General features: G+C 32.3%; 2 protein-coding genes across 2 annotated transcripts; both read right to left on the bottom strand.

The window, feature by feature from the left end:
- Positions 1 to 5,799: 5,799 nt before the first annotated feature.
- Positions 5,800 to 11,038, bottom strand: BORCS6 (BLOC-1 related complex subunit 6). The gene is made up of 2 exons (XM_072526525.1): positions 10,275 to 11,038; positions 5,800 to 6,286 (listed from the first exon to the last, which is right to left on the bottom strand). The coding sequence occupies exons 1-2, from the start codon at positions 10,663 to 10,665 to the stop codon at positions 5,910 to 5,912; spliced, it is 768 nt and encodes a 255-aa protein (XP_072382626.1). The 5' UTR covers positions 10,666 to 11,038; the 3' UTR covers positions 5,800 to 5,909.
- Positions 11,039 to 13,201: 2,163 nt separating this feature from the next.
- LOC140437175 (splicing factor YJU2) lies at positions 13,202 to 14,330 on the bottom strand. Its single transcript, XM_072526524.1, has one exon. It carries the CDS (start codon positions 14,239 to 14,241, stop codon positions 13,309 to 13,311), a length of 933 nt encoding a protein of 310 aa, XP_072382625.1. The 5' UTR covers positions 14,242 to 14,330; the 3' UTR covers positions 13,202 to 13,308.
- Positions 14,331 to 15,708: the final 1,378 nt, after the last annotated feature.

The raw sequence follows: 15,708 nt of genomic DNA, 5'->3' as shown, positions 1-15,708 counted from the left end.
TAATTTAACCTCTTCAGGGACGAATTAATTCTTTGAATAATAAAAAGTCCAATATTTTTCTATATTTTAATTATTAACATCCGGATACATGAAAAATTGCAAAAAAAAAATATTGTCAAATTTGACATTGTAAAAGTCAAAAATGAAAACGTACACATATGTTGCCAATGGGCGGATGATCTATTGATGAAACGATTCCATGCACTCTGGGCACACACTTTCCTGACACTGCTTGCATCTATATCTTGTTCTGCGTTTGCAATTTCTGTCATGACATCTTGGTGGATTTTTGTAGTCCATTTTCATTGAATAATGTCCCAATCCATTCAAACGAACTTCAGGTGCAACTTTTGTCCACGTCGTTTTCTTTTTTGGAGCAGAATTTTCGGATGAGGGTCTTCCTCGTTTTCTTGCATTTCCATTTAACTCAATTAAAGTTGAAGCAATAGATGCTTTAAATTCTAGTAAAGATATTTTTGACGATTTGGCTTCTCTGAACAACAACCAAGCATTTATAATTGCAACATTCATGAAATGAAAAACAATTCTCAGATAGAACTTCTTGTTTTTGATGGCATGTGGATAATGAGCAATCATTCTATCTGATAAATCTACGCCACCCATGAACCGATTGTACTGAATAATAGCCTGTGGCCTTTGAACCTCAATGTAAGTCTTTGTTTTCCTATCCCATCTTCTTACAGTATCTTGAGGATCCTTACCAGCGAAAGATGAAATCATATGAACAAGGTTATTGTCTGCCCATCGTAGCACTGTAATGTTGTTTTCAGATGTTGTCACGGAACATGAACCTCTACCTTTTTTCTTAAGAATCTTACCATCCGTCAGTTTTTCGCTAGCTTTGTGTATTCTGTTAGCTCTGACAGTTCCTACTACATGTATATCTGCATCTTTTAGGTAGATGACTAATGGTATAGAAGTGAATAGATTATCCAAAAATATTTTGTGATTGAGACCTTCTAATCCTGAACACAGCCTCACAACTGTATCACCAATGATACCCAATTCTGATTTATTTTGATTTTTTGAGGACTGGTACATCTCAAATTTTGATACATAGCCATTTGCTGAAGCTCGTACCCATACTTTAAATCCCCGTTTCTTGGGTTTAGATTTAATATACTGCTTATTTCTACTTCTTCCTTTGAATGGAATTATCATCTCATCAATAGCTATATACTCAGTTCGTGTTGCAGCATCAGCAAATGTTCTACTCAGTAAATCAAGAAAAGGTCGTACTTTTATAAATGCGTCATCATTATTCTCAGAAATTTCATCGTTATTGTTGAAGTGTAAATATCTTTTTATCTGTTCATATCTTTTTAGGAACATAGTGTTAGCAATTTGATAAAAACTCAGACCTGGAACGGATGACCAATACATCCGATAGGCAGGGTATTTTATGTATGTCATCATGATGTTGATAGCAAAAAATTGTTTCATTTCAGCAATGCTAACCGAAAATGAATGTTTTCCAGATTGAAGCGCATAACGAATTGTTTCTGTAGTAATTAGCTCGAAAATTTCATCAGGAAATAGTTTCACAAAGAAGGAATATGGCGTATCGCCATTTATATTGACTTGATAGTTACCTCGAAAAATTGGTGGATTGTTTATAAAGGCATTATCCTTTTCTGAATACCAGATTTCCGAACTCTGTATTGGTACAGGAGGCTCAGATGACAATGCTGAATCGGTTGCCCTCTTCTTACTGTATTTTTGTTGTCTGTATCTCAAAGCCAGAGGAATGTCATTATAGTCACTATCAGTATCAGAGCTACCATTTGATTCGGAAAGTTCTTCCATGGTATCTCTGTTATTTGGCAATTCCAATAAGGAATCCAATTCTTTTTCTGATTGGCCATCATTCTCAATTTCAATTTCCTCCAAATCTGAATTGTTTGGATTTTGCACAGAACTTAGAATGGTTACTTTCTCTGTTTTTCTGCTATAAAATGATGATGTAGGTATCTCTCTAAACATGGTGCCTTATTCTAAAATGAAAATAAAAACAAAATTATTTTGACATTTCTGCACCACGTACACAAATGTGTACGGTTATTTTCACGTAATTTACTCAAGACACCAAAATAATATATTTGATTTTATTGTACGATCTTGTATATTAGATATGTATTCTGTACTCACCAATTTTTGTTGCACAAAATTATGTCAAATTGAAAAAATACAGTGCCTGGACTTCTTCTCATAACCTCAAAACACCGTCAAGGAGACACGTGAATATAAAAATATGACGAGATACAAAAGTCAAGCGATTTTGATCTCTATTTCGCTGTAACTTGAGAGGGGGGATTGTAGACGTCCACAACGGTTGCCGCTACGTAAATGAGAACCACGTTTAAAGTATTATTACAATATTTTAAACGAAACGTACACAAATGTGTTTATGTCCTTGAAGAGGTTAAATGGTTTTAAATATGAACAACGCACACTGTCCGGAACATAGCGTTTCAGACACTTAACGTTTCCGTTCAGTATATTCGAAAACAATATTTTACTGATGACGACGGCTACGTAATGAGTCGTAACCGGTTGGTAAGGATAATGTGAATTAGATGTCCGTCGTTTTCCCCTTGTTGTTTATTTAGGTATTTGTTTGATTTTGATACAGAGTATTTAAAAAAATAATTTTCGAGGCTATTTTGTCATTTATGCATGTGTTTTTATTGCTTTGTGACAATTAATCACGGAAGTGATAAACAAGTAGGACTTTTGTACGGAAGTGATACCTCTTCTTTTTAAAAATACTTTTTGGTTTGATATGTATGGCTTCGTTAAATGTAGTATTTTGTTTTTTAACTGAAGGTGAAATTAAATTTAAAACATATTTAAACTGAATCCTATTCATTCTAAAATATCCATAATATTTTTCATCGTCATCAATTAATTATCTGTATAAAGTCCAGTATTCACATTCCTTCTTCCTTTCTCTTAGCATTGGATGTACTTCAAACCTTCTTTTTAACACAGTTTTTCATTCTTCATCGTTAAGTAGAAGAGCAATTGCACATAATTTTTGTCGAGAAAAGCGAGATCATATCTTCACCGAACCAAACTGAAACGTTCTATGTATGAAAATGTGAACACGCAGCCCAATTGCTAGAGTGGAAACGCTACGTGCCGAAAACTATACGTGCACGATAATATGCCGCGACCTTAACAACCCTCCACGCACGTCGTAATGTTCTAGCTTTAGTATTAATTTTTTTATAGGTACCTTATCAAATGCAGGGGAAAAATCTTTATAAATAATATCAATCGGCTCATATCGGTCCAAAAATAAAGACCATTCATTAAGAGGGAAAAGGAGGTTGCTAGAACGATTCGGCAGAGATCCGTGTTGAAAGACTGGAATCACATTGTGCTCTAATTTATTAGCTATTAATTTTTCCATTATTTTAACTGATGTTAATGGAACTGTTACCGGTCGATTAATTAGTCGAAAGGAGTTTATTTCCACAAGGAGAGGCAGTAGTCTTTAAAGAAATTAATACCTCTTTAACCAATTCAGTAGAGACGTCAATTGTTGATAAACTTTCCTATCTAATCGATGCAGAACAAATCTACCGTTCCGGTCGCTATGTCATGTTCTCAGTTGATCCGCAGGATTTGGTTATACCTTAATACATTTTTGACAACTATCCTGTAGACTCACAGATCCCTTCATATTAGCCATTGGGACGCACCGTGTCGGAGATGAGAACTTTCCCACCCAGTCTGGCTGCATGGAATGCTGCTTAGTATATAATAGCACCTCCGCCCAGTCTCAACACGGGACGTTTTGTCGACCTAATTGTTGGAGCATTTCTATGGAAATTTAAATATATACAATCAAAACTAGAAAATACTGCATACAAGTTGAAACATCTTGCATGAGAGATTGAGGCCTCATACCCAAGCATTATAAGGAGAATATTAACCAGATTTTCACACTACGACAAATTCTCGAAAAAGCGCAAGAGTTTAATATAGAATAGATTATATACACTTGTTTCCAAAAACACCGATACGACTATTAGTAAGATTTGATCATTTTGAGCAGTGTATTTGATTGGTCTGACATTACATTATATTTATTATGACAGACAAATAATAAAATAAACAAACAAACAACAAACAATTGGTTACATATGTTAATTCATAAATTGTAATAATTATTAAGGTGTAAATTTTGATATTGTTTTGAATTCCTGCATTTTATAAAGAATATATAAATGATAGTTTTTAAATAAAATAGGGTTGTTGTTATTATTAAGGAATAAAACAAACTACTTAACTCAACAATATATTAAAGCAAGAATTGTAACCAAATTAAAAGATAACTGGGCACTATCAGAGGCAGCCAAATATTTTAACATAAGCAGAACCACAGTTTTTCTATTAATAATAAATGGAGGGAACAAGAAACTCTCGAAAGAAAGTGAGTCTGGAAGACCAAAACTATACTAAATTTAGGTATGTAAAAATAAAAATAATGTTTTGTAATATCTCCATCAGCATTGATAACAGCTTGTATTCTTCGGTCCATCTGCGTGAAAGGAACTATGAAATTGTCTTCTTCAGAAAGTTCTTCAGCATTTTGAGGTATAAAATTACGCCGATACAACCATTTTATAATAACCACCCACACATTCTAGATTGGGTTTAAATCAGGACTGTAAATGGGCCATGGTAATGTTTCGAAGTTGTTATTCTGGAGCCACTGGTTTATTATATTTGCAGTGTGAACAGGACAATTATCTTGTTGGAGGATAAAATTATTTTCTGTACACAACTGTTCTACAGTGGGAAACATGATATTTTCTAGAATATTCAGATAAGTCTGCCCAACAAACCTGCCATCAATACGCCATACCATTCCTATTCCTCTAAATGCAATCCATCCTCATACATTGGCGCTAAAATGACCAGCTGCTCGATATCTATCAAAATATAAGAAAATTAAATCTATTATTATCTGCTCACCCCAATTTTGCGCTTTTTAAAAGATTGAAAAATTTTCAAATCTGTAAATAGTACCCTGTCCCAAAAATCTTGATTTTGTAGCTGATGGTTTAAAGCAAATATGTCTTGATTGCTTCTTTTATGGTGTAAGAGCTTGTTTTTTTTTTTGCTGCAGTTCGGTACCTAAGACGTGATGAGATAAAATTCTCTTCTAATCTCTCCAAAAGCGTACGATCTTCATGAGCGGTAGATATTTTTGGTCTTCCAGAACCTTGCTTTCTTTCGAGGGTTTCTTGTTCTCTCCATCTTTTATTAATATTAAAAACTGTTGTTCTGCTTACGTTAAAATGGTTCGCTACGGCAGATAGTAACCAACCATCTTCTGGAAATGTGACCAGAACAGACATCCCTTAAGTCCGAATAGCTATGATGACTGCCGACCTCCGTCAAGGAGATAAGACCTGAAGAAGAAGTCTGCTTAAAAAGTATGAGCGAAAATAGTGCTCATCTTAAAAACTTTTTCTTCAATGACTATAATTTATGAACTTGTAACTTTATTAGTACATACATCAAAAACTTAATGACAATGTTTATAACAAATAAAAATATCAATTGTTAAAACTTTAACCAAAAGCAGGCATACAGCAGTACTATAAATTAATAGCCAGATTGTCCTGATAGATTTTTAGTCTAATAATTTCAGAGAGCTACGATGTTATACATACATATGGAAATTCTTCAATTTATATTATTATGTCGAATTTATTATCTCATCTTTTTAATCGATTGTAGGATCAATTATTTTTGCAATTATATTTGCAAATTACATAATTCAGTATCTGCCTTATAAACTATCCCAACTTCATTGAAGCAATAAATAAAATAGTATAATACATAAATAACCATATAAATTATATCACAGTTTATACAAAACTCTCAAACAAATCAACTAATCTCTTTATTTCCTTAATACGAATAGACAAGCCTTCCACGATCTTCATAGATTGTGTCACTTCTTCAGCTTTGGCCATCATTGTGTACATACTCTTAATATTACCATCCATGGCATCAGACATTTTGGAAACAGCATTTTTGTATACATCAACATTGTCAGCAGTTATTGAAGAGATGGAATGTAGAATTTCACATAAATTTTCAATCAAGCTATCTACAGATGTTGCCATTCTGTGCGCCTCTACTTCTAGATCATTTATTAAAGCAGAATCAAGTTGGCCAACCTGCGGTATTAACAGCTGGCGGTATAGAGGACTGGGGGTACATGTCCTTGAAGTACTGACACCTACAAAATAAAACATAATTTAATTACCAATGCAATCTTAGAAACTATGATAAAAATATATATGTAAACTATAGATTTTTATTTTACTTGAAGTTTAAATTTTATTTTACTTAAGTTTATAAGGAGTCGTTCAAGTATTACATAACGAAATTAGGGTGAAGGAGGGAATTACAGGGCAGGGAGAGGGGTTCAAACAATGCATTATGTAAAACTGTTGTTTTTTAACAACGAAACATGTTGTAGTCTGTGATGTTAAATTGAATTTATACTGTAGTATCATCAAAAGTTGAAAAAAAAACTTGAAAATTGACAACGATGTTTCGGCGGAATATAGAAAGCCAAGATAGCTTGCAGGATCCACCAGAACCTAATCTGGCATGGTATAGTACTCACATCCATAAATCGCAATATTTCTTGCAAGTGATTAAATGAGTGGATGAAAGCTGATGTTTCTGCTCGAGGAGTGCATTGAAATCTGCCTTTCCAGATTTCCTGCAGCCAGCCTACCCAATCCTTCAAATTCCAAGTAAGATTGTGGTGCCTAGACAGTCAGATAAAGGATCATGTAAGTTTTCACCACTTCTTGTGAGGTTGTCAGTTGACCTGTCGTCTCCACGGAAAGGATTTAAGCAGGTGCTCTATGATTTGTTTTGTTCATCACTACAATGTGGCCTCAAGAACAGAATATGTGCAACCACTAGGATCTATTTCACATCCCACAAGAGTGCATCCCACAGCGACTTGCTGCCAAAAGGGCAAATGAGTTTCTCTGCATTGTGCGCTACAATGAAACGTCTGAGAATGACGATTGACTCAATGAAGTTGAAGCAAGTGGTTTAATAATTTTGTAACCCTCTTCGTCTACTCTCCAGATGCCAGTATTGAAAGAATCTGAATGACTGACAAAGCTATGGATAAAGGAGAAGTAACTCCAATTGAATTGTTTTTTAAATACCTACCTCTTTCTTCTATTATCATTCTATCTTCTATTATCATTCTATTATCTAATCACAACCTTTTAGTCGCTGCTGCAAGAGTTAGGCTTAAACAAATATAATTTACTATTTCAGATGTCAACAAAAGTAAAATAGAAAATGATGTAAAAAATTGACAATTAAAGTGGCTTCAGAAATTAAAGAATTAGAAAAGAAGTATGACATGTTCAATTTGCAGCACAAGAAAGTTCGTGAAGTATCTAGTCCGTATAATAAGAAAACCAGCAATACTCTAGTAGATCATGCAGAAAAAGTTGTGATTGATAAATGAGAAATATTTGAAACATGAAGTAATTATATAACAGAATGGTTCCAAGATGACAGGCCAAACATACAGAGTAATGTAAATTAAGGACCTGAAATTCTGAACTTCTTCATGTAATAAAATCAGTCAAAACCAAGAAAGCAAGCAGACAACATACCAGCTGAACTCTTAAAAATGATACAAGAGGACCACAGCAGTACTACAGTTAAGCTTTTTATTATGCATATACTATTGGTTCAAATAACCAAGGAATTACTAAAGTCTATTTTTATAGCAATTCCGAAGAAACAGCAAGCAAAAAGATGTGCTACACATAAAAATTTTTTTTCTTCTATTACTCATTATGAAGTAGACCTAGATGAAACCCAGTTTGGATTTAGGAATGCGCTGGGTACCCATGAGCCACTTTTTGGCTAAAATGTACTTCTTTAAAAATGTCACAAACAACATAAAAATATTTGATATTTATGTGACTTTCATCAATTATGAAAAGGCCTCTGATAGAGTGAAACCTGGAATGCTTCTGAACATAATAAGAACCAAAGTCATTGATGGTAGAGATTTATATATCATAGAAAACTTATATCGGAAGCCGTTGTACCAGTCAATAGGAGATTAACCAACGAATATTACATTTAAAGAGTCATCAGATAGGGATGCATTCTATCCCCATTGTCATTTATTATTTATTTGGATATAATTTTCAAACATGCATTGCAAGAAAAAGATTGTGGGAGTGGAAATTAGTAGTGAACTGATTAATAATTTTAGATACACTGATGACACTATTATCTTATGCAATGGTCTCCAGGGCATTCAAGAGTTGTTGCATTGTGTAAAAGCAACAGAAAGAGAGATAGGTATAAAAATAAATGTCTCTAGAACAAAATTTATGATTTCAGTTACCAACCTCATGACAAAACTTCATTTATAATAATGTATGTAAGGATGGAGTAAGGAAAATGTAAAAAATTGTAAGATTAGCAGTAAAACTTAATTATTGTGAGTTAAAAATCTCTTGGTTTATTTATTATTACTGCAAATGCAATTTAAATAAAGTTATTTTACTGACTTTCCAATACTTTTCCCGACATAATTGTTGCCTTTAGGTAAAAATTGTCACTTGGGGGTTAGATAACATTTAGGTGGGGAAAGGGGGTCTTGTAAAACGTTACAGTGCTTTACATGGGGGGGGGGTCAAAAATTGCGTTATGTAATACTTAAACATCTTTTCATTGATTTTAAGAGTACCTATGATAGCATCCATCGAGAATTTCTGATCCATGCACTGAAAGAGTTTAAGATTCCAACTCAACTCATTGGTATAGTAAAAGAAACACTTAAAGTTCAAAGCAAAATTCGAATTCAAAACTCAAAAACAGATAAAATCCACATACTTGTGAGAATGGGCCTACAACAGGGAGATGCCCTATCCTGTATTATATTCAACATCACATTAGAGAAAATAATTAGAGAGTCAAAAGTCAACACCAGAGAAACAATAATAACAAAAAGTGTACAAATATTGGCATTTGCAGATGATGTTGATATCATAGCTAGAAGCGAAAGAGAGATGATAGAAGCATTTAATGCGATAGAAGGAGTGGCACAAAACAGTGGCCTAAACATTAACGAAATAAAAACCAAATACATGAAGGCCAGCAAATCGACAGGCTAAATAAACCTATAGAATTTGACAATAGGAGACTATAACATCGAAAACATGAACAATTTTACATATCTAGGTTCACTAGTTACTGCACATAACAATGTCAGTGAAGAAGTTAAGAGAAAAATATATATCGCTAATAAAACATATAATGGACTAATTAAACATCTAAGATCTAACATCACAAGAAAAACCAAATGCAAAATATACAAGACCCTGATAAAACCTGTCCTTGTATATGGATCAGAGACATGGACACTGGCGAGAAGCGATGAGAACCTATTAGGTACGTTTGAACGAAAAATCCTTAGACACATAATATATAAGGGGGTGAAAAAAAAATGACATGTGGTGCAGAAGATATAATTTTGAACTATACACAGCATACAATGAACCTGAGGTCATAACATCCATAAAGATCGGATGTCTGCGCTGGATGGGCCATGTTGAACAAATGTTGGAGACTGAAACACCTAAACATATAATGAGGCAAACACCAGTAGGGATAAGGTCAAAGAGGAGACCCAAACTTAGATACATGGAACAAGATCTGAAAACACTGAAGATTACCAACTGGAAAAACAAAGCAAGGAACAGAACAGAATGGCGGAAAATCCTAGAACAAGCCAGGACCCAGAAAGGGTTGTTGAGCTACTGATGATGATGATGAATACTTAAACTCTTAATTTAAACAATAAGTAAAAGAATGGCAACGAAATATAAGTTGTAGTCAAGTATTTTACATAAATTCCCAAACAAAATCAATAAAGCTTTCAACTAAAATAATGGCTTAAATATAGATATTTGTATGCTTATCTGTAATTCCCACATAATACAAAGTTAAATATGGAACACGTTTATATCTATCTCTACAGAACATATCATACCCCAAACAGCACATGAAATGAATGCCTTTTTATGATAGACTCAAAGGACAAAAAATAAAAGGCTAAAAGGGTATAATCACCTGAAGTTAATTTAGTAAGGGAAAATATATTTCGCAAATGACAATATCACTATTTTCCGATTCTATATAGACTATATATACATAATACATACCTGGAGTATCTTTTTTAGAAACAGGGCTAGACAGTCTGATTTTTTGCTCAATCTCTTCTGCTACAAAGTGTGTCATGTTTCCCTCAATGTGAACAGAACCTTCCAAATTTAACGGTTTTGGGTTTGTGTAGGGCAAAGTCATTGGTCTTTTAATCTCCTCTCCAATTTGTAGTGACTCTAGTGTTGAAGACATAGGAATTTCGTTTTCAGGACTCAGACCAGATTTAAATGAAATCTCACTGTAAGATTGTGTCATTTGTTGAGATATTTCATCTTCGTCTAGATCTACTTCACCCTCTGCTTGAGGCTCAGAGGAATTTGAAACCGTTAATGGTCTATCTGGTACTTTTGTTGAAGGTTGTGTTGGAACGTGCTTCTCTTTAAATTCCATGTCTTCTAAATTATTGCTAAGAATTGTATTAAAATACGTCTAAATTTACACGTATGCTAGAATTTTTAATTTGCTATTTTGAGGGACAAAATCTTACCATTTTATAGGTACTATTTTTCAATTTTTTCCTATAATAAACAATAGATGTAGACAACACTTATTACAAAATGTCATTCATTACGTAAAAATTATGTATAAGGTGACGACAACGTGGATACAACACTCAAGTTTGTAAAATGATTTTTGTTCTTTAACCACTTAATACACAGATTAATTTCGAGTTTACTGTAAAAAAGTTATCTATTTTTTTATTCAATAATTCGATTATGGATATAAAATAATTAAAAATATATATATTTAGAGGGGCGTAGTAAGTGTATTTTTCGTGACAGGAGCGTATTAAAAAAATTTTTTAGTATTTTTAATTTAGTAAGTTAATATGTTTTTAAGTACTTTTACTTTAGAAAATTTTATATTTATGTATAATTAAAAGCAACATCATATCAGGGAAGTAGAATTATAGTAAGGGTATAAATAAAAAAATAAATATATAGTTTCAAAAACTTCTTAGTACCTATTATATATTTATGATGATAAACTTGTAAAATTTAGTTAAAAAATATTTTGTACACTGGCCTGTAATATGAACTGTAAACTTTGCAAATATAACACAGGAAACATCTACTACCTGACAGAAACGAGAATAAACTAAAGTATATACTAAACAGTTACATCGAAACCTCAACATAAATTGTGATAAGAACAAAAAAAGAATTTTCTAATTCTACCACTAGGGATATCTATTACCTGGTAAAAAATAGTGATATAATAAATTCATTGAACAGGTCAGAAAAAATTTGAATTACTAAAATAACCTAAACTGCAAGTGTCACACAAAAATATCTACTACCTGACAGAAACGAAAATAAATTAAAAAGTATATAAAGCTACATCTAAAACCTAGCATAAACTGCGAAAAGAACAAAAAAAGAATTTTATTTCTAATCCTTAATAAAAGGTATATAAAAAAATACCCAAACGGGCTATATCACAAATACATTACAGAACGTTTTCGGTATGTAAATTTCATCATCAGTGTAACGAAGTATACATGCTATGAGCCACTAAAATATATGGGTGAAAACCCTTTAAATGTTATTAATTTATAGACTATATATATTTATATACTTCGTTACACTGATGATGGAATTTACATTCCGAAAACGTTCTGTAATGTATTTGTGATATAGCCCGTTTGGGTATTTTATTATATACCTTTTATTAAGGATTTGAAATAAAAATTTTGTGATACATGGTATACAGCCAGCTACAGGAACTTAGTTTCCTAGTGGATTAAAAAAAAGAATAATTCTTATTCTCAGAAAAAAATAACAAAATAATAAAAATAAAATAAATAAATTCGTCATGAATAGGTTAGAAACAGGCATAAAATGTTAAGTCAGGTTTATAAACGGACATAGTACATAATCATAAGACATAAACATAACTTTAACCACAATCGTAATTCATAAAATTTAAGATTGGTTTATAACTAGACATAATACCCAACCATAATATTTAAGAACTACTTCAGAAAATACAAACCTACCAAATTTTTATAGAGCTTAAAGAATTTTTTTTTTTTTTTTTGGTCTTTAGATACATAGAAAAGTGAAATAATTTTAAATAAATATGAAGATTAATAGAAAAGTTGCTTTGGCCAGCAACGCATGCGCATTTCTACAAACGCATATTCCAACAATTCCATAATATTTAATACTTAATTCATAAATGTTGAAAGTTACCAACTTTGAAGGTCACGTTTTAAGGACTAAATTTATGTATTATGGATGCTTTTAAATGGGTACATTTATTTATTAACATTCAACATTATGCTTATATAAAGTTTATTCATTTAGCAAATTCCCATCTGTAAACATGAGCATGTGTTGATATTCAACCTCTCATTCATCAAGAGGCTATTAAATATAATTTGTTGCCTTAAGCTGGACGGATTCTCATATTACAGATCCAAACTTGCCAGTCTGTTTAAATTCAAATTGTAGCGTGTTGCTTTTTTATTAAAAATGTTTACTTTGTTATGTATCTCTCAGTTATTGAATAATTTATTTTAGCACATTTTCCTTCAATGGAACATTAAATTTTGCTCACAGTGATTAAATTTCAAGAAATTCTTACACTAATAGTTTCAAAAATCATATAATATACCTCAGTACGACTCTGTTTGGATTTCATGTGCGTTTGTTGACGGATGGAAATGTGTAAAACGAATGTAGTTTAATAAGATTATGGTTAAAGACTAAAATTATGTTTATGTCCGTTTATAAATCCGGCTTAAATAGTGCTATACTACAGCCGAACGTTTCAGACACAAGATAATGCATTAAGTGGTTAAGATAGATAATTATGTTACTTAAACATAATATTTGCATAAATTAACTTAGTTTCTCTGCATTTCATTATTCTGAAATGGAATATGTAGTAAAATTAATAATATAAATGAAAGTTACACACCTTCAGATAAAACTAAACAAATTTATTTTCAAAATATAAAACTGGTTCTTATTATAGTTTTAGTACAAATAATTAGACATAAAGGGTTATGTGCTGTAAAATAAAAGATTACTCATTGTCACTACCTTCACTATCAGAATAAGCACATAGTAATGAAAGTCCACCTGCAGTAGATTGTTGGGGAGGGTCATTATTCTTATTTTTATCTGGTTCTTGTGAACTTTGATTAACTTTATTGGTTTTGACTAAGCCTATTAATGTTTTTTTCTTTGGTGCTGGTTTCAAATTCACTTCACTTTTAGCCCAACTTGAACTTGGATTTTGGTTAGAAATGAGATTTGCTGGTTCATCATTACTTTTAGTTGCTTTTACTAGTGGATGTTCCTCTTCAATTATTTCTTCTTCTACTACTAGTTTCCTCTTAGAATTGGATGAAAATTTGACAGATTTAATATATTCTTCATCTAACTGTTGCATCCTCTCCTCTCTTTCTTTTTCACTAATGCTAGTATCATAGGCTGATAACATTGTATCATAATCTACAACTTGCTGTCTCTTGTTTAAATCTTTTAACTCTTCTAGTGATTCCAGTAACTCTATCTCATTTTTAGATTGTTGTGTACGATTTTCTAAAAGTTTCATGGGATTATTAGCTTCCTCTTCTTTTGCTTCCTCCTCTTCCCTTAAAGCCTGCTCCTCTGCCAACTTCAATGCCATGAAATTTCTAGTTGCACCAGCTTCTATTTCATAATCAGTATTTTTGGGGTCAGTTTTGAAAGATATTTCTTGCAAACATCTAGTACACTTAATATAAAATCTATATATTCTAATGCCTAGATAATCTTGATTCTCAACGTCTTCTTTTCTTGCATTAAACTTTTTTCCTTTATAGATGTATTCTCCACAAGTAGCACATCTCATATTAAATGGGGCCATTAATCTCACTGTGTACTGCCTGTTTTTTGGTAATTTCATACGAGGGATCTTCGAAGGATCAAAGTCCGGCGGGTAATATTTATTTAAAACTTTACGTTCGGACATTTTTAATGTTAATAATAAATAATTACAACTCTTACAACTACAAATATAACCTCTTAAACTACAAATAAAAATAGAAATGTCAAAAATGTTTATTACTCAATGTTGTCCTTTTATCTTTGTGGCTATCCAGTACTTCGGAACATTAAACCATATTTATCTATGCATTAAACGTTTTCAGGTTTGTTTAAAATAGTTGACATAGGCGGAGCACTTTTTTAATTAAAAGGAGTTCAGATTACTGATTTTTATTAAGATATTAAAACAAATTTGTTATTTATATTTATAAAGATAATATTAAAGTAGATAAATAAAGTAAGTTAAAAATGTCTTGCAATGGTCAGTAAACAAAATAACCAGAGCTTTCAAAATTACAGGTTACAAAATTACAATAAATGCTTTCTTAAAAAAACTTAACACACTATAAAGAATTTTAATTACACGAAAATTATTATTTTTATCGCGTGAAATTAAAAATTATGTATTTACTACTACTAAAATAATAAAGCACACAAATACAAAGCATATAAAGCATTAAAAGAGAAAGATTTTGTTCGACAAAATCACTTGTAGGCGAAGAAACGAAGCACTAATTTCCGCAGTAAGATGAATCGCTATGCAACCTTTTGCATTCGTTTTAGTAAGTGTCAGGAAACTTTGTAAACAACATTCATGGTGGTATTCAATATGATAACAACGTTGGTCCTCGAGCTACCTGGTGCCCAGGGTGGACCTTGTCGTTTGGAGTATGTTAATTTCATTTTATAAATTAGTCTACGGTCATTACTCGGGGGTTTTTGAGTTCGTTGAACATGAATATGATAACGACGATCTTCTTCGAGCTAGCTGAATACAAATATTATGAACGGAGATGATCCTCGAGCTACCTGGTGCTCAGATAGACCTCGCCTCCTGGAGTTTTGTTATTTTAAGGTGTGCTGTCAAATCAAAATTAAAATATAATTTCTTGAATATAAATACCAATTTTTTTTTATTAAGTAAACAAATGTCATCATCATCATTATCATCATCATTAATTAGCCTATATTTGTCCACTGCTGAACGTAGGCCTCCCGTAAAATTTTCCACCTATTTCTATGTTGAGCTTCTTGCATCCAGTTTGTAGCGATGCGCTTGATATCATCCGTCCATCTAGTCGGTGGTCGTCCTCTGCTTCGATATGCCTCTTGCCTTGGTCGCCATTCCAGAATCTTTCTGGTCCATCTATCATCCGTTAATCTGGCAACATGTCCGGCCCAAGCCCATTTAGCCATGGCTATTTTTTCAACTGCATCTGTGATTTCTGTTCTTCTTCTTATTTCTAGGTTTGGTACTTTATCTCTGATAGGTAATACCTAATATTGATCTTTCCATAGCGCGTTGTGTAACTCTTATTTTATCTATTGTTCTTTTTGTCAGAGTCAGTGTTTCTGCACCATATGGTGCAGAAAAACTTTCTTTTTAAACAAA

This window comes from Diabrotica undecimpunctata, chromosome 3 (genome assembly GCF_040954645.1).
Source record: "Diabrotica undecimpunctata isolate CICGRU chromosome 3, icDiaUnde3, whole genome shotgun sequence".
In the NCBI taxonomy this organism is placed as follows: Eukaryota; Metazoa; Arthropoda; class Insecta; order Coleoptera; family Chrysomelidae; genus Diabrotica; species Diabrotica undecimpunctata.
The sequence above is the reverse complement of the archived record's forward strand: the minus strand, read 5'-3'. Positions and strand labels throughout refer to the sequence as shown.